The sequence below is a fragment of the Oncorhynchus tshawytscha genome, unplaced genomic scaffold, assembly GCF_018296145.1.
Source record: "Oncorhynchus tshawytscha isolate Ot180627B unplaced genomic scaffold, Otsh_v2.0 Un_contig_457_pilon_pilon, whole genome shotgun sequence".
NCBI lineage: Eukaryota > Metazoa > Chordata > Actinopteri > Salmoniformes > Salmonidae > Oncorhynchus > Oncorhynchus tshawytscha.
Genome location: NW_024609653.1, coordinates 49,271 through 73,647, shown reverse-complemented (window position 1 = coordinate 73,647; position 24,377 = coordinate 49,271). Strand labels below are relative to the sequence as shown.

The window sequence follows — 24,377 nt, the reverse complement described above, 5'->3', positions numbered from 1 at the left end:
CAGGAGAGACACCACCGTTTCATATGAACGACAAGGAGAGACACCAGGAGAGACACCACCGTTTCATATGAATGGCAAGGAGAGACACCAGGAGAGACACCACCGTTTCATATGAACGGTAAGGAGAGACACCAGGAGAGACACCACCGTTTCATATGAACGGTAAGGAGAGGCACCACTGTTTCATATGAACGGCAAGGAGAGACACCACCGTTTCATATGAACGGTAAGGAGAGACACCAGGAGAGACACCACCGTTTCATATGAACGGCAAGGAGAGACACCAGGAGAGACACCACCGTTTCATATGAACGGTAAGGAGATGAACGGCAGGAGAGACACCACCGTTTCATATGAACGGCAAGGAGAGACACCACTGTTTCATATGAACGGCAAGGAGAGACACCAGGAGAGACACCACCGTTTCATATGAATGGCAAGGAGAGACACCAGGAGAGACACCAGGAGAGACACCACCGTTTCATATGAACGGCAAGGAGTGACACCACTGTTTCATATGAACGGCAAGGAGAGACACCAGGAGAGACACCACCGTTTCATATGAACGGTAAGGAGAGACACCGTTTCATATGAACGGCAAGGAGAGACACCACCGTTTCATATGAACGGCAAGGAGTGACACACACTGTTTCATATGAACGGCAAGGAGAGACACCAGGAGAGACACCACCGTTTCATATGAACGGTAAGGAGAGACACCAGGAGAGACACCACCGTTTCATATGAACGGCAAGGAGAGACACCAGGAGAGACACCACCGTTTCATATGAACGGTAAGGAGAGACACCACTGTTTCATATGAATGGCAAGGAGAGACACCAGGAGAGACACCACCGTTTCATATGAATGGCAAGGAGAGACACCAGGAGAGACACCAGGAGAGACACCACCGTTTCATATGAACGGCAAGGAGTGACACCACTGTTTCATATGAACGGCAAGGAGAGACACCAGGAGAGACACCACCGTTTCATATGAACGGTAAGGAGAGACACCACTGTTTCATATGAACGGCAAGGAGAGACACCAGGAGAGACACCACCGTTTCATATGAACGGTAAGGAGAGACACCACTGTTTCATATGAACGGCAAGGAGAGAGAGACACCACCGTTTCATATGAACGGCAAGGAGCAGGTGACACCACTGTTTCATATGAACGGCAAGGAGAGACACCAGGAGAGACACCACCGTTTCATATGAACGGTAAGGAGAGACACCACTGTTTCATATGAACGGCAAGGAGTGACACCACCGTTTCATATGAACGGCAAGGAGAGACACCAGGAGAGACACCACCGTTTCATATGAACGGTAAGGAGAGACACCGTTTCATATGAACGGCAAGGAGAGACACCAGGAGAGACACCACCGTTTCATATGAACGACAAGGAGATTCACCAGGAGAGACACCAGGAGAGACACCAGGAGAGACACCACCGTTTCATATGAATGGCAAGGAGAGACACCAGGAGAGACACCACTGTTTCATATGAACGGTAAGGAGAGGCACCACTGTTTCATATGAACGGCAAGGAGAGACACCAGGAGAGACACCACTGTTTCATATGAACGGTAAGGAGAGACACCACCGTTTCATATGAACGGCAAGGAGAGACACCAGGAGAGACACCACCGTTTCATATGAACGGTAAGGAGAGACACCACTGTTTCATATGAACGGTAAGGAGAGACACCAGGAGAGACACCACCGTTTCATATGAACGGTAAGGAGAGACACCGTTTCATATGAACGGCAAGGAGAGACACCACCGTTTCATATGAACGGCAAGGAGTGACACCACTGTTTCATATGAACGGCAAGGAGAGACACCAGGAGAGACACCACCGTTTCATATGAATGGCAAGGAGAGACACCAGGAGAGACACCAGGAGAGACACCACCGTTTCATATGAATGGCAAGGAGAGACACCACTGTTTCATATGAACGGCAAGGAGAGACACCAGGAGAGACACCACCGTTTCATATGAACGGTAAGGAGAGACACCGTTTCATATGAACGGCAAGGAGAGACACCAGGAGAGACACCACCGTTTCATATGAACGGTAAGGAGAGACACCATTTCATATGAACGGCAAGGAGAGACACCACCGTTTCATATGAACGGCAAGGAGAGACACCACTGTTTCATATGAACGGCAAGGAGAGACACCAGGAGAGACACCACCGTTTCATATGAACGGCAAGGAGAGACACCACTGTTTCATATGAACGGCAAGGAGAGACACCAGGAGAGACACCACCGTTTCATATGAACGGTAAGGAGAGACACCACTGTTTCATATGAACGGCAAGGAGAGACACCAGGAGAGACACCACCGTTTCATATGAACGGTAAGGAGAGACACCAGTTTCATATGAACGGCAAGGAGAGACACCACTGTTTCATATGAACGGCAAGGAGAGACACCAGGAGAGACACCACCGTTTCATATGAACGGTAAGGAGAGACACCGTTTCATATGAACGGCAAGGAGAGACACCAGGAGAGACACCACCGTTTCATATGAACGACAAGGAGATTCACCAGGAGAGACACCACCGTTTCATATGAATGGCAAGGAGAGACACCAGGAGAGACACCACCGTTTCATATGAACGGTAAGGAGAGACACCAGGAGAGACACCACCGTTTCATATGAACGGTAAGGAGAGGCACCACTGTTTCATATGAACGGCAAGGAGAGACACCACCGTTTCATATGAACGGTAAGGAGAGACACCAGGAGAGACACCACCGTTTCATATGAACGGTAAGGAGAGACACCAGGAGAGACACCACCGTTTCATATGAACGGCAAGGAGAGACACCACTGTTTCATATGAACGGCAAGGAGAGACACCACCGTTTCATATGAACGGCAAGGAGTGACACCACTGTTTCATATGAACGGCAAGGAGAGACACCAGGAGAGACACCACCGTTTCATATGAATGGCAAGGAGAGACACCAGGAGAGACACCAGGAGAGACACCACCGTTTCATATGAACGGCAAGGAGTGACACCACTGTTTCATATGAACGGCAAGGAGAGACACCAGGAGAGACACCACCGTTTCATATGAACGGTAAGGAGAGACACCGTTTCATATGAACGGCAAGGAGAGACACCACCGTTTCATATGAACGGCAAGGAGTGACACCACTGTTTCATATGAACGGCAAGGAGAGACACCACCGTTTCATATGAACGACAAGGAGAGACACCAGGAGAGACACCACCGTTTCATATGAACGGCAAGGAGAGACACCAGGAGAGACACCACCGTTTCATATGAACGGTAAGGAGAGACACCGTTTCATATGAATGGCAAGGAGAGACACCAGGAGAGACACTGTTTCATATGAACGGCAAGGATGTTTCACAAGGCTTCTAGGTTGTCTGGGCTTCTTGGTTCGCGCTCCTTGGTTCGCGCTCCTTGGTTCGCGCTCCTTGGTTCGCGCTCCTTGGTTCGCGCTCCTTGGTTCGCGCTCCTTGGTTCGCGCTCCTTGGTTCGCGCTCCTTGGTTCGCGCTCCTTGGTTCGCGCTCCTTGGTTAGCTCCTAGGGATGGTTTAAGTACTCAACACTCCTAGGGATGGTTTAAGTACTCAACACTCCTAGGGATGGTTTAAGTACTCAACACTCCTAGGGATGGTTTAAGTACTCAACACTCCTAGGGATGGGTTCCCTGATGAAGTACTCAACACACCTAGGGATGGGTTCCCTGATGAAGTACTCAACACTCCTAGGGATAGGTTAAGTACTCAACACTCCTAGGGATGGTTCCCTGATGAAGTACTCAACACTCCTAGGGATGGTTTAAGTACTCAATACTCCTAGGGATGGTTTAAGTACTCAACACTCCTAGGGATGGTTTAAGTACTCAACACTCCTAGGGATGGGTTCCCTGATGAAGTACTCAACACACCTAGGGATGGGTTTCCTGATGAAGTACTCAACACTCCTAGGGATAGGTTAAGTACTCAACACTCCTAGGGATGGTTCCCTGATGAAGTACTCAACACTCCTAGGGATGGTTTAAGTACTCAATACTCCTAGGGATGGTTTAAGTACTCAACACTCCTAGGGATGGTTTAAGTACTCAACACTCCTAGGGATGGTTCCCTGATGAAGTACTCAACACTCCTAGGGATGGTTTAAGTACTCAATACTCCTAGGGATGGTTTAAGTACTCAACACTCCTAGGGATGGTTTAAGTACTCAACACTCCTAGGGATGGTTCCCTGATGAAGTACTCAACACTCCTAGGGATGGTTTAAGTACTCAACACTCCTAGGGATGGTTTCCCTGATGAAGTACTCAACACTCCTAGGGATGGTTTCCCTGATGAAGTACTCAACACTCCTAGGGATGGTTTCCCTGATGAAGTACTCAACACTCCTAGGGATGGGTTAAGTCCCTGATGAAGTACTCAACACTCCTAGGGATGGGTTCCCTGTTTAGGTACTCAACACTCCTAGGGATGGGTTCCCTGATTAAGTACTCAACACTCCTAGCGATGGGTTAAGTACTCAACACTCCTAGCGATGGGTTAAGTACTCAACACTCCTAGGGATGGGTTAAGTACTCAACACTCCTAGGGATGGTTTAAGTACTCAACACTCCTAGGGATGGGTTCCCTGATGAAGTACCCAACCCTCCTAGGGATGGGTTCCCTGATGAAGTATTCAACACTCCTAGGGATGGTTTCCCTGATGAAGTACTCAACACTCCTAGGGATGGTTTCCCTGATGAAGTACCCAACCCTCCTAGGGATGGGTTCCCTGATGAAGTATTCAACACTCCTAGGGATGGTTTCCCTGATGAAGTACTCAACACTCCTAGGGATGGTTTCCCTGATTAAGTACTCAACACTCCTAGGGATAGGTTAAGTACTCAACACTCCTAGGGATGGTTCCCTGATGAAGTACTCAACACTCCTAGGGATGGTTTAAGTACTCAATACTCCTAGGGATGGTTTAAGTACTCAACACTCCTAGGGATGGTTTAAGTACTCAACACTCCTAGGGATGGGTTCCCTGATGAAGTACTCAACACACCTAGGGATGGGTTCCCTGATGAAGTACTCAACACTCCTAGGGATAGGTTAAGTACTCAACAGATGTCCTAGGGATGGTTCCCTGATGAAGTACTCAACACTCCTAGGGATGGTTTAAGTACTCAATACTCCTAGGGATGGTTTAAGTACTCAACACTCCTAGGGATGGTTTAAGTACTCAACACTCCTAGGGATGGTTCCCTGATGAAGTACTCAACACTCCTAGGGATGGTTTAAGTACCAATACTGGGATGGTTTAAGTACTCAACACTCCTAGGGATGGTTTAAGTACTCAACACTCCTAGGGATGGTTCCCTGATGAAGTACTCAACACTCCTAGGGATGGTTTAAGTTCCACTGGGATGGTTTCCCTGATGAAGTACTCAACACTCCTAGGGATGGTTCCCTGATGAAGTACTCAACACTCCTAGGGATGGTTTCCCTGATGAAGTACTCAACACTCCTAGGGATGGGTTCCCTGTTTAGGTACTCAACACTCCTAGGGATGGGTTCCCTGTTTAAGTACTCAACACTCCTAGGGATGGTTTCCCTGATGAAGTACTCAACACTCCTAGCGATGGGTTAAGTACTCAACACTCCTAGCGATGGGTTAAGTACTCAACACTCCTAGGGATGGTTTAAGTACTCAACACTCCTAGGGATGGGTTCCCTGATGAAGTACCCAACCCTCCTAGGGATGGGTTCCCTGATGAAGTATTCAACACTCCTAGGGATGGTTTCCCTGATGAAGTACTCAACACTCCTAGGGATGGTTTCCCTGATGAAGTACTCAACACTCCTAGGGATGGTTTCCCTGATGAAGTACTCAACACTCCTAGGGATGGTTTCCCTGATGAAGTACTCAACACTCCTAGGGATGGTTTCCCTGATTAAGTACTCAATACACCTAGGGATGGGTTCTTTGGATGCTGCACTGACAGCCAATTGTAAAGACTGACACACAGAGGATGAGAACCAAATTGGGAAATGCACATTGTTCCTTTAAAATCCCCAGTCATCACAAAGGCATTATCAGTGACAATACCATGAAGATTCTCTTTTTTTTTAAAGGTTATATACTTCAAGAAACTCAACTATGGTCTTTGCTATTGATCAAGCATCGCCCCCCCCCCCCCCCCATCCATTCAACTCAACCAGCCCGAGAAATGTGGACACAAAGGTTATTTTTTTAAGCACTGAAATACCAAATCACCACAACCATGGTATTTCGAGACACTGACGTGTCAGGAGGAGGAGGGAGACTGAACTTCTCATCCCCTACACATCTGATGTTACCCTTTTGAGGAAAATAAGGAGCCAGTACTCCCCTAATCATTTCTGTGCACTTGGCGCGGTCCATTTGGAAGTTTGTTGCTGCCACAGAATCTGAAAAGGCAGCTTTGCAAGCCATACTTTAAATGGTCGCATGATAGCACCGAACAATGCTTTGCAGTGGCCATTGCTATAGTAGCTTCTGCAGTTCTCCACTTTCTTAACCAACTGTGGTGATGTAGAAGGCGTTGTGGGGTTGAAAGGTTTTGATTTATTTATATACTTTGGTGTAGCACAATGTTTTTTTGATGTCATACATTTTTTTTTTGCAAAGCATATCTGATTTGCAGTACGCACAGTATGCCCGTCAATCACCCCCAATTACCGGCTTCAGACGCCCTTTAAATTCAGGTACAGACTCCCACTCCTTTCTGTACTTCTGGCTGTACAATTTTGATTGAGACATGTTGATTGATGTTGTAAGTTCTGTCCAGGATCAAAACATTTGTGACCATCTATATTCATTGGGTTTTGTCTCGTCGAACCTACGATGAATTTGCAATTTGCTGAAATTGCTGCTGAGCGCCTGCTGCTGACGTCACTCACAGCGCATTTTTGCAGCCTGACACGTGTGTTGTGACTGAGAACATCGGGTTTGTTTGTGTCATTTAGAGGAAAAATGCATTTTAGCGTTTGAGTCACTTCATCAAAAGTTGCTAAAAAAAAAAAATGGTTTTATTTTTTTTAAAGAAGCTAAATTGGATGCTAGGTGCAGTTTGATTATTTTTTTGCTAGGGTACTCTGAAAAGTTGCTAAATCTAGCAACAAATTTGCTAAATTGGCATCACTGATCTCAATCCTGCCGGTTGATGAGACGGTTCATGTAGCCACATCCTGCACGAAAAATCACACACACTATAGATACTTTCCCATAACAATTTAACAGAAAACGCGGACAGTTTGTTAACATACATTTTTATAAAGGATTTCAGATAAGGTAAGGTAGCAACAACACCATAATAAGGTCTGTGAATATATTATCCAAATCTAAACTTAATCAAGTAGCTAAAACAGCCATCAGTGCTCGGTAGCCATCTTGTTGTTGTTGACCGATATAACAACTCGATTATTAACCCGTGTAGTGTGTTATTATTATTTTATATATGAATACATCAGGATGTCCAGACGAGGTTGTACCGGTCCGACCGGGCTCCGGAGGAAACGGGACATGGAGGAGCACCAGAAGGAGAGAAGACGGGCTCTGCAGGCCCGACACCGGGCCACCCTGGCCACCCTGTTCGAGACACTCAACACCGTGGTCTGCCCCACATCCAACAAGATGCCTGCTAAGGTCAGATACATAGAGATGGAAATGTCTTCCTGGTTCTCTCCTTCATGTGTAGCTAACTGTTGTGTGGGTAGAGAGTTAGGTTGTGATTGATTTGGGGCTAACTGTTGCTGGGTAGAGAGGGTGTGATTTGGGGCTAACTGGCTAACTGTTGCTGGGTAGAGAGGGTGTGATTTGGGGCTAACTGGCTAACTGTTGCTGGGTAGAGAGGGTGTGATTTGGGGCTAACTGGCTAACTGTTGCTGGGTAGAGAGGGTGTGATTTGGGGCTAACTGTTGCTGGGTAGAGAGGGTGTGATTTGGGGCTAACTGTTGCTGGGTGAGAGGGTGGATTTGGGGCTAACTGTTGCTGGGTAGAGAGGGTGTGATTTGGGGCTAACTGTTGCTGGGTAGAGAGGGTGTGATTTGGGGCTAACTGGCTAACTGTTGCTGGGTAGAGAGGGTGTGATTTGGGGCTAACTGTTGCTGGGTAGAGAGGGTGTGATTGGGGCTAACTGTTGCTGGGTAGAGAGGGTGTGATTTGGGGCTAACTGTTGCTGGGTAGAGAGGGTGTGATTTGGGGCTAACTGTTGCTGGGTAGAGAGGGTGTGATTTGGGGCTAACTGTTGCTGGGTAGAGAGGGTGTGATTTGGGGCTAACTGTTGCTGGGTAGAGAGGGTGTGATTTGGGGCTAACTGTTGCTGGGTAGAGAGGGTGTGATTTGGGGCTAACTGTTGCTGGGTAGAGAGGGTGTGATTTGGGGCTAACTGGCTAACTGTTGCTGGGTAGAGAGGGTGTGATTTGGGGCTAACGGGCTAACTGTTGCTGGGTAGAGAGGGTGTGATTTGGGGCTAACTGTTGCTGGGTAGAGAGGGTGTGATTTGGGGCTAGAGAGGGTGTGACTAACTGTTGCTGGGTAGAGAGGGTGTGATTTGGGGCTAACTGTTGCTGGGTAGAGAGGGTGTGATTTGGGGCTAGCTGGCTAACTGTTGCTGGGTAGAGAGGGTGTGATTTGGGGCTAACTGTTGCTGGGTAGAGAGGGTGTGATTTGGGGCTAACTGTTGCTGGGTAGAGAGGGTGTGATTTGGGGCTAACTGTTGCTGGGTAGAGAGGGTGTGATTTGGGGCTAACTGTTGCTGGGTAGAGAGGGTGTGATTTGGGGCTAACTGTAACTGCTGGGGTAGAGAGGGTGTGATTTGGGGCTAACTGTTGCTGGGTAGAGAGGGTGTGATTGGGGCTAACTGTTGCTGGGTAGAGAGAGGGTGTGATTTGGGGCTAAACTGTTGCTGGGTAGAGAGGGTGTGATTTGGGGCTAGCTAACTGTTGCTGGGAAGAGAGGGTGTGATTTGGGGCTAACTGTTGTTGGGTAGAGAGGGTGTGATTTGGGGCTAACTGTTGTTGGGTAGAGAGGGTGTGATTTGGGGCTAACTGTTGTTGGGTAGAGAGGGTGTGATTTGGGGCTAACTGTTGTTGGGTAGAGAGGGTGTGATTTGGGGCTAGCTAGCTAACTGTTGTTGGGTAGAGAGGGTGTGATTTGGGGCTAACTGGCTAACTGTTGTTGGGTAGAGAGGGTGTGATTTGGGGCTAACTGTTGCTGGGTTGAGAGGGTGCACATCCCATTCCCACTCACACACACCTCTAAAAAACAACCCCAAATAGATTCAAAGCTGATCAATCGCTTTCTATTTGAGGATTGATATTTCTTTTCCATAAATTGTCATGAAAATACTTTTTCAAAGGGTCGTGAGATTTCCACTCACCCTGATTCGTTCAGAGCTCGTCACAGTCGTCCCTGCTACCACTTCAGTTATAGTGGTCTGTTGTGGGAACTGTTCTGACATTCAGTTATAGTGGTCTGTTGTGGGAACTGTTCTGACATTCAGTTATAGTGGTCTGTTGTGGGAACTGTTCTGACATTCAGTTATAGTGGTCTGTTGTGGGAACTGTTCTGACATTCTGATATACTTTTCTGATTCGAAGTTACTGGTTATTGTCGACTTTCTCTACTTTCCAAAATCTTCACCTATGGTGATGCTTCCTCACCTACCTGGTGATGCAGGTAGATCTTCACCTACCTGGTGATGCCTTCACCTACCTGGCCATGCAGGTAGATCCTCACCTACCTGGTGATGCAGGTAGATCCTCACCTACCTGGCCATGCAGGTATATATTCACCTACCTGGCCATGCAGGTATATCTTCACCTACCTGGCCATACAGGTATATCTTCACCTACCTGGCCATGCAAGTAGATCATCACCTACCTGGTGTGACAGGTAGATCTTCACCTACCTGGTGTGGCAGGTAGATCTTCACCTACCTGGCCATGCAGGTAGATCTTCACCTACCTGACCATGTAGGTATATTTTCACCTACCTGGCCATACAAGTAGACCTTCACCTACCTGGTGAGGCAGGTATGTCTTCACCTACCTGGCCCTGCAGGTAGATCTTCACCTACCTGGCAATGCAGGTAGATCTTCACCTACCTGGCCCTGCAGGCAGATCTTCACCTACCTGGTGAGGCAGGCAGATCTTCACCTACCTGGCCCTGCAGGTAGATCTTCACCTACCTGGCCATGCAGGTAGATCTTCACCTACCTGGCCATGCATGTAGATCTTCACCTACCTGGTGAGGCAGGTATGTCTTCACCTACCTGGCCCTGCAGGTAGATCTTCACCTACCTGGCGATGCAGGTAATCTTCACCTACCTGGCCATGCAGGTAGATCTTCACCTACCTGGCCCTGCAGGCAGATCTTCACCTACCTGGCCCTGCAGGCAGATCTTCACCTACCTGGTGAGGCAGGCAGATCTTCACCTACCTGGCCCTGCAGGTAGATTTTCACCTACCTGGCCCTGCAGGTAGATCTTCACCTACCTGGCCCTGCAGGTAGATCTTCACCTACCTGGTGAGGCAGGTAGATCTTCACCTACCTGGTGAGGCAGGTAGATCTTCACCTACCTGTTGTGACAGGTAGATCTTCACCTACCTGGTGTGGCAGGTAGATCTTCACCTACCTGGCCATGCAGGTAGATCTTCACCTACCTGGTGATGCAGGTAGATCCTCACCTACCTGGCCATGCAGGTATATCTTCACCTACCTGGCCATGCAAGTAGATCTTCACCTACCTGGTGTGACAGGTAGATCTTCACCTACCTGGTGTGGCAGGTAGATCTTCACTTACCTGGCCATGCAGGTAGATCTTCACCTACCTGGCCATGCAGGTAGATCTTCACCTACCTGGCCATGCAGGTAGATCTTCACCTACCTGGTGATGCAGGTAGATCCTCACCTACCTGGCCATGCAGGTATATCTTCACCTACCTGGCCATGCAGGTATATCTTCACCTACCTGGCCATGCAGGTATATCTTCACCTACCTGGCCATGCAGGTATATCTTCACCTACCTGGCCATGCAAGTAGATCTTCACCTACCTGGCCATGCAAGTAGATCTTCACCTACCTGGTGTGACAGGTAGATCTTCACCTACCTGGTGTGGCAGGTAGATCTTCACTTACCTGGCCATGCAGGTAGATCCTCACCTACCTGGCCATGCAGGTAGATCCTCACCTACCTGGTGATGCAGGTAGATCCTCACCTACCTGGCCATGCAGGTATATCTTCACCTACCTGGCCATGCAGGTATATCTTCACCTACCTGGCCATACAGGTATATCTTCACCTACCTGGCCATGCAAGTAGATCATCACCTACCTGGTGTGACAGGTAGATCTTCACCTACCTGGCCATGCAGGTAGATCTTCACCTACCTGGTGAGGCAGGTATGTCTTCACCTACCTGGCCCTGCAGGTAGATCTTCACCTACCTGGCGATGCAGGTAGATCTTCACCTACCTGGCCATGCAGGTAGATCTTCATCTACCTGGCCATACAGGTAGATCTTCACCTACCTGGCCATGCATGTAGATCTTCACCTACCTGGTGAGGCAGGTATGTCTTCACCTACCTGGCCCTGCAGGTAGATCTTCACCTACCTGGCCATGCAGGTAGATCTTCACCTACCTGGCCCTGCAGGCAGATCTTCACCTACCTGGCCCTGCAGGCAGATGTTCACCTACCTGGTGAGGCAGGCAGATCTTCACCTACCTGGCCCTGCAGGTAGATTTTCACCTACCTGGCCCTGCAGGTAGATCTTCACCTACCTGGCCCTGCAGGTAGATCTTCACCTACCTGGCCCTGCAGGTAGATCTTCACCTACCTGGCCATGCAGGTAGATCTTCACCTACCTGGTGAGGCAGGTAGATCTTCACCTACCTGGTGAGGCAGGTAGATCTTCACCTACCTGGTGAGGCAGGTAGATCTTCACCTACCTGGTGAGGCAGGCAGATCTTCACCTACCTGGTGATGTAGGTAGATCTTCACCTACCTGGCCCTGCAGGCAGATCTTCACCTACCTGGTGAGGCAGGCATATCTTCACCTACCTGGCCCTGCAGGTAGATTTTCACCTACCTGGCCCTGCAGATAGATCTTCACCTACCTGGCCCTGCAGGTAGATCTTCACCTACCTGGCCATGCAAGTAGATCTTCACCTACCTGGTGTGGCAGGTAGATCTTCACCTACCTGGCCATGCAGGTAGATCTTCACCTACCTGGCCCTGCAGGCAGATCTTCACCTACCTGGCCCTGCAGGTAGATTTTCACCTACCTGGTGATAAATTGGTATTATGGATCAGATAAAAGTGGAAACCTCAGTTGAATGTGTTGTATTGTAAAGTGTCATTGTGATGTTGTCTGGTCGGTCAGTGGAAGATCTTGGACCACGCCAAAGGATTTCTGAAAGAGCAGGAAGCCCACCTGAGCAGACTGATGCTCCTGAAAGGTGAGAGGAGCCCAATGCCCTTTTGATGTGTACAGAAAAACCACGCTCTGTGATTAAGGGCACGGTTTCTTATTCACCGACATGTGTTTAGGGATATTCCTCGGTAATGAAGACGGGCCGTGCAGCTTGGAGGAAGTGAGGGCAGAGTACCGGAGGCTGCAGTCACACAGCAGGTACACTACTACCATTGACATACACTAGAATTTATTTAACCTTTATTTAACTAGGCAAGTCAGTTAAGAACAAATTCTTATTTACAATGACGGCCTAGGAACAGTGGGTTAACTGGTCTAGGGAACAGTGGGTTAACTGGTCTAGGAACAGTGGGTTAACTGGTCTAGGAACAGTGGGTTAACTGTCTTGTTCAGGGGCAGAACGACAGATTTGTACCTTGTCAGCTCAGGGGTTTGATCCAGGAACCTTTCAGGTTACTGGCCCAACACTCTAACCACTAGGCTACCTGCCACCCCATACTAACCACTAGGCTACCTGCCTCTAACCACTAGGCTACCTGCCACCCCATACTAACCACTAGGCTACCTGCCTCTAACCACTAGGCTACCTGCCACCCCATAATAACCACTAGGCTACCTGCCACCCCATAATAACCACTAGGCTACCTGCCACCCCATAATAACCACTAGGCTACCTGCCTCTAACCACTAGGCTACCTGCCACCCCATAATAACCACTAGGCTACCTGCCTCTAACCACTAGGCTACCTGCCACTAACCCATAATAACCACTGGCCACTGGGCTACCTGCCACCCCATAATAACCACTAGGCTACCTGCCTCTAACCACTGGGCTACCTGCCCCCACCCCATAATAACCACTAGACTACCTGCCTCTAACCACTAGGCTACCTGCCACCCCATAATAACCACTAGGCTACCTGCCAACCCCTAATAACCACTAGACTACCTGCCACCCCATAATAACCACTAACCTGCCTCTAACACTAGGCTACCTGCCACCCCATAATAACCACTAGGCTACCTGCCACCCCATAATAACCACTAGACTACCTGCCTCTAACCACTAGGCTACCTGCCTCTAACCACTAGGCTACCTGCCACCCCATAATAACCACTAGGCTACCTGCCACCCCATAATAACCACTAGACTACCTGCCTCTAACCACTAGGCTACCTGCCACCCCATAATAACCACTAGGCTACCTGCCTCTAACCACTAGGCTACCTGCCTCTAACCACTAGGCTACCTGCCACCCCATAATAACCACTAGACTACCTGCCTCTAACCACTAGGCTACCTGCCACCCCATAATAACCACTAGACTACCTGCCTCTAACCACTAGGCTACCTGCCACCCCATAATAACCACCAGGCTACCTGCCTCTAACCACTAGGCTACCTGCCACCCCATGATAACCACTAGGCTACCTGCCTCTAACCACTAGGCTACCTGCCACCCCATAATAACCACTAGGCTACCTGCCACCCCATAATAACCACTAGGCTACCTGCCTCTAACCACTAGACTACCTGCCTCTAACCACTAGGCTACCTGCCACCCCATAATAACCACTAGGCTACCTGCCACCCCATAATAACCACTAGGCTACCTGCCTCCCCATAACCACTAGGCTACCTGCCACCCCATAATAACCACTAGGCTACCTGCCTCTAACCACTAGGCTACCTGCCTCTAACCACTAGGCTACCTGCCACCCCATAATAACCACTAGACTACCTGCCTCTAACCACTAGGCTACCTGCCACCCCATAATAACCACTAGGCTACCTGCCACCCCATAATAACCACTAGACTACCTGCCTCTAACCACTAGGCTACCTGCCTCTAACCACTAGGCTACCTGCCACCCCATAATAACCACTAGACTACCTGCCTCTAACCACTAGGCTACCTGCCACCCCATAATAACCACTAGGCTACCTGCCTCTAACCACTAGGCTACCTGCCTCTAACCACTAGGCTACCTGCCACCCCATAATAACCACTAGACTACCTGCCTCTAACCACTAGGCTACCTGCCACCCCATAATAACCACTAGGCTACCTGCCACCCCATAATAACCACTAGACTACCTGCCTCTAACCACTAGACTACCTGCCTCTAACCACTAGGCTACCTGCCACCCCATAATAACCACTAGGCTACCTGCCTCTAACCACTAGGCTACCTGCCTCTAACCACTAGGCTACCTGCCACCCCATAATAACCACTAGACTGCCTGCCTCTAACCACTAGGCTACCTGCCACCCCATAATAACCACTAGACTACCTGCCTCTAACCACTAGGCTACCTGCCACCCCATAATAACCACTAGGCTACCTGCCTCTAACCACTAGGCTACCTGCCACCCCATGATAACCACTAGGCTACCTGCCTCTAACCACTAGGCTACCTGCCACCCCATAATAACCACTAGGCTACCTGCCACCCCATAATAACCACTAGGCTACCTGCCTCTAACCACTAGACTACCTGCCTCTAACCACTAGGCTACCTGCCACCCCATAATAACCACTAGACTACCTGCCTCTAACCACTAGGCTACCTGCCACCCCATGATAACCACTAGGCTACCTGCCTCTAACCACTAGGCTACCTGCCTCTAACCACTAGGCTACCTGCCACCCCATAATAACCACTAGACTACCTGCCTCTAACCACTAGGCTACCTGCCACCCCATAATAACCACTAGACTACCTGCCACCCCATAATAACCACTAGGCTACCTGCCTCTAACCACTAGGCTACCTGCCACCCCATAATAACCACTAGACTACCTGCCTCTAACCACTAGGCTACCTGCCACCCCATAATAACCACTAGGCTACCTGCCTCTAACCACTAGGCTACCTGCCACCCCATAACCACTAGGCTACCTGCCTCTAACCACTAGGCTACCTGCCACCCCATAATAACCACTAGACTACCTGCCTCTAACCACTAGGCTACCTGCCACCCCATAATAACCACTAGGCTACCTGCCACCCCATAATAACCACCTACCTGCCTCTAACCACTAGGCTACCTGCCTCCCATAATAACCACTAGACTACCTGCCTCTAACCACTAGGCTACCTGCCACCCCATAATAACCACTAGGCTACCTGCCTCTAACCACTAGGCTACCTGCCTCTAACCACTAGGCTACCTGCCTCCCCATAATAACCACTAGGCTACCTGCCTCTAACCACTAGGCTACCTGCCACCCCATAATAACCACTAGGCTACCTGCCTCTAACCACTAGGCTACCTGCCACCCCATAATAACCACTAGGCTACCTGCCACCCCATAATAACCACTAGACTACCTGCCTCTAACCACTAGGCTACCTGCCACCCCATAATAACCACTAGGCTACCTGCCTCTAACCACTAGGCTACCTGCCACCCCATAATAACCACTAGGCTACCTGCCTCTAACCACTAGGCTACCTGCCTCTAACCACTAGGCTACCTGCCTCTAACCACTAGGCTACCTGCCACCCCATAATAACCACTAGACTACCTGCCTCTAACCACTAGGCTACCTGCCACCCCATGATAACCACTAGGCTACCTGCCTCTAACCACTAGGCTACCTGCCTCTAACCACTAGGCTACCTGCCACCCCATAATAACCACTAGACTACCTGCCTCTAACCACTAGGCTACCTGCCACCCCATAATAACCACTAGACTACCTGCCTCTAACCACTAGGCTACCTGCCACCCCATAATAACCACTAGGCTACCTGCCTCTAACCACTAGGCTACCTGTCTCTAACCACTAGGCTACCTGCCTCTAACCACTAGGCTACCTGCCACCCCATAATAACCACTAGACTACCTGCCTCTAACCACTAGGCTACCTGCCACCCCATAATAACCACTAGGCTACCTGCCTCTAACCACTAGGCTACCTGTCTCTAACCACTGGCTACCTGCCTCTAACCACTAGGCTACCTGCCTCTAACCACTAGGCTACCTGCCACCCCATAATAACCACTAGACTACCTGCCTCTAACCACTAGGCTACCTGCCACCCCATAATAACCACTAGGCTACCTGCCACCCCATAATAACCACTAGGCTACCTGCCACCCCATAATAACCACTAGGCTACCTGCCTCTAACCACTAGGCTACCTGCCACCCCCCATAATAACCACTAGGCTACCTGCCTCTAACCACTAGGCTACCTGCCACCCCATAATAACCACTAGGCTACCTGCCTCTAACCACTAGGCTACCTGCCTCTAACCACTAGGCTACCTGCCTCCCCATAATAACCACTAGGCTACCTGCCTCTAACCACTGGGCTACCTGCCACCCCATAATAACCACTAGACTACCTGCCTCTAACCACTAGGCTACCTGCCACCCCATAATAACCACTAGGCTACCTGCCACCCCATAATAACCACTAGACTACCTGCCTCTAACCACTAGGCTACCTGCCACCCCATAATAACCACTAGGCTACCTGCCTCTAACCACTAGGCTACCTGCCACCCCATAATAACCACTAGGCTACCTGCCTCTAACCACTAGGCTACCTGCCACCCCATAATAACCACTAGGCTACCTGCCACCCCATCTAACCACTAGGCTACCTGCCACCCCATAATAACCACTAGGCTACCTGCCTCTAACCACTAGGCTACCTGCCACCCCATAATAACCACTAGGCTACCTGCCTCTAACCACTAGGCTACCTGCCTCTAACCACTAGGCTACCTGCCTCCCCATAATAACCACTAGGCTACCTGCCTCTAACCACTAGGCTACCTGCCACCCCATAATAACCACTAGACTACCTGCCTCTAACCACTAGGCTACCTGCCACCCCATAATAACCACTAGGCTACCTGCCACCCCATAATAACCACTAGACTACCTGCCTCTAACCACTAGGCTACCTGCCACCCCATAATAACCACTAGGCTACCTGCCTCTAACCACTAGGCTACCTGCCTCTAACCACTAGGCTACCTGCCACCCCATAATAACCACTAGACTACCTGCCTCTAACCACTAGGCTACCTGCCACCCCATAATAACCACTAGGCTACCTGCCACCCCATAATAACCACTAGGCTACCTGCCTCTAACCACTAGGCTACCTGCCTCTAACCACTAGGCTACCTGCCACCCCATAATAACCACTAGGCTACCTGCCACCCCATAATAACCACTAGACTACCTGCCTCTAACCACTAGGCTACCTGCCACCCCATAATAACCACTAGGCTACCTGCCTCTAACCACTAGGCTACCTGCCTCTAACCACTAGGCTACCTGCCACCCCATAATAACCACTAGACTACCTGCCTCTAACCACTAGGCTACCTGCCACCCCATAATAACCACTAGACTACCTGCCTCTAACCACTAGGCTACCTGCCACCCCATAATAACCACTAGGCTACCTGCCTCTAACCACTAGGCTACCTGCCACCCCATGATAACCACTAGGCTACCTGCCTCTAACCACTAGGCTACCTGCCACCCCATAATAACCACTAGGCTACCTGCCTCTAACCACTAGACTAACCACTAGGCTACCTGCCACCCCATAACCACTAGGCTACCTGCCACCCCATAATAACCACTAGACTACCTGCCTCTAACCACTAGGCTACCTGCCACCCCATAATAACCACTAGGCTACCTGCCTCTAACCACTAGGCTACCTGCCTCTAACCACTAGGCTACCTGCCACCCCATAATAACCACTAGACTACCTGCCTCTAACCACTAGGCTACCTGCCACCCCATAATAACCACTAGGCTACCTGCCACCCCATAATAACCATAGACTACCTGCCTCTAACCACTAGGCTACCTGCCTCTAACCACTAGGCTACCTGCCACCCCATAATAACCACTAGACTACCTGCCTCTAACCACTAGGCTACCTGCCACCCCATAATAACCACTAGGCTACCTGCCTCTAACCACTAGGCTACCTGCCACCCCATAATAACCACTAGACTACCTGCCTCTAACCACTAGGCTACCTGCCACCCCATAATAACCACTAGGCTACCTGCCACCCCATAACCACTAGGCTGCCTCTAACCACTAGACTACCTGCCTCTAACCACTAGGCTACCTGCCACCCCATAATAACCACTAGGCTACCTGCCTCTAACCACTAGGCTACCTGCCTCTAACCACTAGGCTACCTGCCACCCCATAATAACCACTAGACTACCTGCCTCTAACCACTAGGCTACCTGCCACCCCATAATAACCACTAGACTACCTGCCTCTAACCACTAGGCTACCTGCCACCCCATAACCACTACCTGCCTCTAACCACTAGGCTACCTGCCACCCCATAATAACCACTAGGCTACCTGCCTCTAACCACTAGGCTACCTGCCACCCCATAATAACCACTAGGCTACCTGCCACCCCATAATAACCACTAGGCTACCTGCCTCTAACCACTAGACTACCTGCCTCTAACCACTAGGCTACCTGCCACCCCATAATAACCACTAGACTACCTGCCTCTAACCACTAGGCTACCTGCCACCCCATGATAACCACTAGGCTACCTGCCTCTAACCACTAGGCTACCTGCCTCTAACCACTAGGCTACCTGCCACCCCATAATAACCACTAGACTACCTGCCTCTAACCACTAGGCTACCTGCCACCCCATAATAACCACTAGGCTACCTGCCACCCCATAATAACCACTAGGCTACCTGCCTCTAACCACTAGGCTACCTGCCACCCCATAATAACCACTAGACTACCTGCCTCTAACCACTAGGCTACCTGCCACCCCATAATAACCACTAGGCTACCTGCCTCTAACCACTAGGCTACCTGCCTCTAACCACTAGGCTACCTGCCTCTAACCACTAGGCTACCTGCCACCCCATAATAACCACTAGACTACCTGCCTCTAACCACTAGGCTACCTGCCACCCCATAATAACCACTAGGCTACCTGCCACCCCATACCACTAGACTACCTGCTGGCTACCTGCCATAATAACCACTAGACTACCTGCCTCTAACCACTAGGCTACCTGCCACCCCATAATAACCACTAGGCTACCTGCCTCTAACCACTAGGCTACCTGCCTCTAACCACTAGGCTACCTGCCTCCCCATAATAACCACTAGGCTACCTGCCTCTAACCACTGGGCTACCTGCCACCCCATAATAACCACTAGACTACCTGCCTCTAACCACTAGGCTACCTGCCACCCCATAATAACCACTAGGCTACCTGCCACCCCATAATAACCACTAGACTACCTGCCTCTAACCACTAGGCTACCTGCCACCCCATAATAACCACTAGGCTACCTGCCTCTAACCACTAGGCTACCTGCCACCCCATAATAACCACTAGGCTACCTGCCTCTAACCACTAGGCTACCTGCCACCCCATAATAACCACTAGGCTACCTGCCTCTAACCACTAGGCTACCTGCCACCCCATAATAACCACTAGACTACCTGCCTCTAACCACTAGGCTACCTGCCACCCCATAATAACCACTAGGCTACCTGCCTCTAACCACTAGGCTACCTGCCTCTAACCACTAGGCTACCTGCCACCCCATAATAACCACTAGACTACCTGCCTCTAACCACTAGGCTACCTGCCACCCCATAATAACCACTAGACTACCTGCCTCTAACCACTAGGCTACCTGCCACCCCATAATAACCACTAGGCTACCTGCCTCTAACCACTAGGCTACCTGTCTCTAACCACTAGGCTACCTGCCTCTAACCACTAGGCTACCTGCCACCCCATAATAACCACTAGACTACCTGCCTCTAACCACTAGGCTACCTGCCACCCCATAATAACCACTAGGCTACCTGCCTCTAACCACTAGGCTACCTGCCTCTAACCACTAGGCTACCTGCCTCTAACCACTAGGCTACCTGCCTCTAACCACTAGGCTACCTGCCACCCCATAATAACCACTAGACTACCTGCCTCTAACCACTAGGCTACCTGCCACCCCATAATAACCACTAGGCTACCTGCCACCCCATAATAACCACTAGGCTACCTGCCACCCCATAATAACCACTAGGCTACCTGCCTCTAACCACTAGGCTACCTGCCTCCCCATAATAACCACTAGGCTACCTGCCTCTAACCACTAGGCTACCTGCCACCCCATAATAACCACTAGGCTACCTGCCTCTAACCACTAGGCTACCTGCCTCTAACCACTAGGCTACCTGCCTCCCCATAATAACCACTAGGCTACCTGCCTCTAACCACTGGGCTACCTGCCACCCCATAATAACCACTAGACTACCTGCCTCTAACCACTAGGCTACCTGCCACCCCATAATAACCACTAGGCTACCTGCCACCCCATAATAACCACTAGACTACCTGCCTCTAACCACTAGGCTACCTGCCTCCCCATAATAACCACTAGACTACCTGCCTCTAACCACTAGGCTACCTGCCACCCCATAATAACCACTGGCTACCTGCCTCTAACCACTAGGCTACCTGCCTCCCCATAATAACCACTAGGCTACCTGCCTCTAACCACTGGGCTACCTGCCACCCCATAATAACCACTAGACTACCTGCCTCTAACCACTAGGCTACCTGCCACCCCATAATAACCACTAGGCTACCTGCCACCCCATAATAACCACTAGACTACCTGCCTCTAACCACTAGGCTACCTGCCACCCCATAATAACCACTAGGCTACCTGCCTCTAACCACTAGGCTACCTGCCACCCCATAATAACCACCAGGCTACCTGCCTCTAAGCACTAGGCTACCTGCCACCCCATAATAACCACTAGACTACCTGCCTTTAACCACTAGGCTACCTGCCACCCCATAATAACCACTAGGCTACCTGCCTCTAACCACTAGGCTACCTGCCACCCCATAATAACCACTAGACTACCTGCCTCTAACCACTAGGCTACCTGCCTCCCCATAATAACCACTAGGCTACCTGCCTTAAGCACTGGCTACCTGCCACCCCATAATAACCACTAGACTACCTGCTTCTAACCACTAGGCTACCTGCCACCCCATAATAACCACTAGACTACCTGCCATCTAACCACTAGGCTACCTGCCACCCCATAATAACCACTAGGCTACCTGCCACCCCATAATAACCACTGGCTACCTGCCTCTAACCACTAGGCTACCTGCCTCTAACCACTAGGCTACCTGCCACCCCATGATAACCACTAGGCTACCTGCCTCTAATCACTAGGCTACCTGCCACCCCATAATAACCACTAGACTACCTGCCTCTAACCACTAGGCTACCTGCCTCTAACCACTAGGCTACCTGCCTCTAACCACTAGGCTACCTGCCACCCCATAATAACCACTAGACTACCTGCCTCTAACCACTAGGCTACCTGCCACCCCATAATAACCACTAGACTACCTGCCTCTAACCACTGGCTACCTGCCACCCCATAATAACCACAGGCTACCTGCCACCCCATAATAACACTAGGCTACCTGCAGTTAACAGCTCCCAGGGCCCCGATGACGTGGGTTAAGGCAGTTACAGCAGCAGCTCCCAGGGCCCCGATGACGTTATTAAGGCAGTTAACAGCAGCAGCTCCCAGGGCCCCGATGACGTGGGTTAAGGCAGTTAACAGCAGCTCCCAGGGCCCTCTGACGTGGGTTAAGGCAGTTAACAACAGCAGCTCCCAGGGCCCCGATGACGTGGGTTAAGGCAGTTAACAGCTCCCAGGGCCCCTACGTGGGTTAAGGCATCTACCAACAGCAGCTCCCATTGATCCTCTGACAGTTGGTTAAGGCAGTTACATCAGCAGCTTCCAGGGAGCCGATGACGTGGGTTAAGGCAGTTAACAACAGCAGCTCCCAGGGCCCCGATCACGTGGGTTAAGGCAGTTTATATAGCAGCTCCCAGGGAGCCCGATGACGTATTGAGGCAGTTAACAACAGCAGCTCCCAGGGCCCCGATGACGTGGGTTAAGGCAGCCCACTGCCCCTCTCTGAGTCAGAGGGGTTTGTGGGTAAAAAGCTGAAGACACATTTCAGTGACGAGGTGTCCCCTTTCCCTAAGTACAGCGTGCCACCTGCAGTTAGTAGAGATTACCACTGGGGGGCAGCATCTACCCATGTTATTGATCAACTACAGTTGGTTATACACATCTACCAATGTTATTGATCATCTACCCATGTTATTGATCAACTATAGTTGTTTATACACATCTTCCCATGTTATTGATCATCTACCCATTTTATTGATCATCTACCCATGTTATTGATCATCTACCCATGTTATTGATCAACAACAGTTGTTTACACACATCTACCCATGTTATTGATCATCTACCCATGTTATTGTTCAACTATAGTTGTTTATACACATCTTCCCATGTTATTGATCATCTACCCATGTTATTGATCAACAACAGTTGTTTACACACATCTACCCATGTTATTGATCCTCTACAGTTGTTTATATACATCTACCCATGTTATTGATCAAGTACAGTTGTTTATATACATCTACCCATGTTATTGATCATCTACCCATGTTATTGATCATCTACCCATGTTATTGATCATCTACAGTTGTTTATATACATCTACCCATGTTATTGATCATCTACCCATGTTATTGATCATCTACAGTTGTTTATATACATCTACCCATGTTATTGATCATCTACCCATGTTATTGATCATCTACCCATGTTATTGATCCTCTACAGTTGTTTATATACATCTACCCATGTTATTGATCATCTACAGTTGTTTATATACATCTACCCATGTTATTGATCATCTACCCATGTTATTGATCCTCTACAGTTGTTTATATACATCTACCCATGTTATTGATTATCTACAGTTGTTTATATACATCTACCCATGTTATTGATCATCTACCCATGTTATTGATCCTCTACCCATGTTATTGATCCTCTACCCATGTTATTGATCCTCTACAGTTGTTTATACACAACACTTATATGTAAAATCAATTTCTATTGTTATTGTAGTTGTCAATTAGCTTCTTTTTTCAGTCTTACACTAAAAACGTGTTCCCTCTCCCTCCCCCTCCCCTCCCCTCCTCCTCCCCTCCCCTCAGCTCCCTGCGCTCCAGAAGACCTGGTGGCCACAGACGTCATGGCGGGGCTGACGGAGAGGACCTGACTGAGACCAGTGAGGAAGACTCTGAGGAGGAGACTCTGGAGGACTCCGCCCCCTCTCAGACCTCCATCAACTCTCTAACCAACATCCTGGAGTTTGAAGGGTGGGGGCTCGTGCCAGGGTTAACGAGTAGCGAACAGCAACATCGCTAGCCTATGTCAATCTACTATAGGAGAAAAGTTTAGGCCACCTATTCTATTGGTCAGCTTGTCGAGAAAGAAATTGCCTGTTACAAACAGACTCTGGGACAGTTTTGGGACGATAGATCCCAGATTCATACAAACCAATAGGCCTAGGAGATATATATATACAGTTGAAATCTGAAGTTTACATACACCTTAGCAAAAATACATTTAAACTCAGTCTTTCACTAATCCTGACATTTAATCCGAGTAACAATTCCCTGATTTATGTCAGTTAGGATCACCACTTTATTTTAAGAATGTGAAATGTCAGAATTATAGTAGAGAGAATGATTTATTTCAGCTTTTATTTCTTTCATCACATTCCCAGTGGGTCAGAAGTTTACATACACTCAATTAGTATTTGGTAGCATTGCCTTTAAATAGTTTAACTTGGGTCAAACATTTTGGGTAGCCTTCCACAAGCTTCCCACAATAATTTGGGTGAATTTTGGCCCATTCCTCCTGACAGAGCTGGAGTAACTGAGTCAGGTTTGAAGGCCTCCTTG

The 24,377-nt window shown here is 49.5% G+C and overlaps 1 protein-coding gene across 2 annotated transcripts in view; it reads left to right on the top strand.

Moving 5' to 3' along the window:
* The first annotated feature begins 6,433 nt into the window (after positions 1-6,433).
* Positions 6,434-24,377, top strand: part of LOC112228812 (stimulated by retinoic acid gene 8 protein homolog) — a 44,013-nt gene continuing 26,069 nt past the window's right edge. The window contains exons 1-5 of one of the 2 annotated variants that reach the window (XM_042316653.1): positions 6,434-6,768; positions 7,534-7,708; positions 12,452-12,527; positions 12,619-12,700; positions 23,625-23,789. In XM_042316653.1, the coding sequence (XP_042172587.1) occupies positions 7,535-7,708; positions 12,452-12,527; positions 12,619-12,700; positions 23,625-23,789 (497 nt within the window). In that variant the 5' untranslated portion in view covers positions 6,434-6,768; position 7,534. Of the gene's footprint in view, positions 6,769-6,963; positions 7,355-7,533; positions 7,709-12,451; positions 12,528-12,618; positions 12,701-23,624; positions 23,790-24,377 lie in introns of those variants that run through there. The other variant, XM_042316652.1, reaches the window with a different exon arrangement.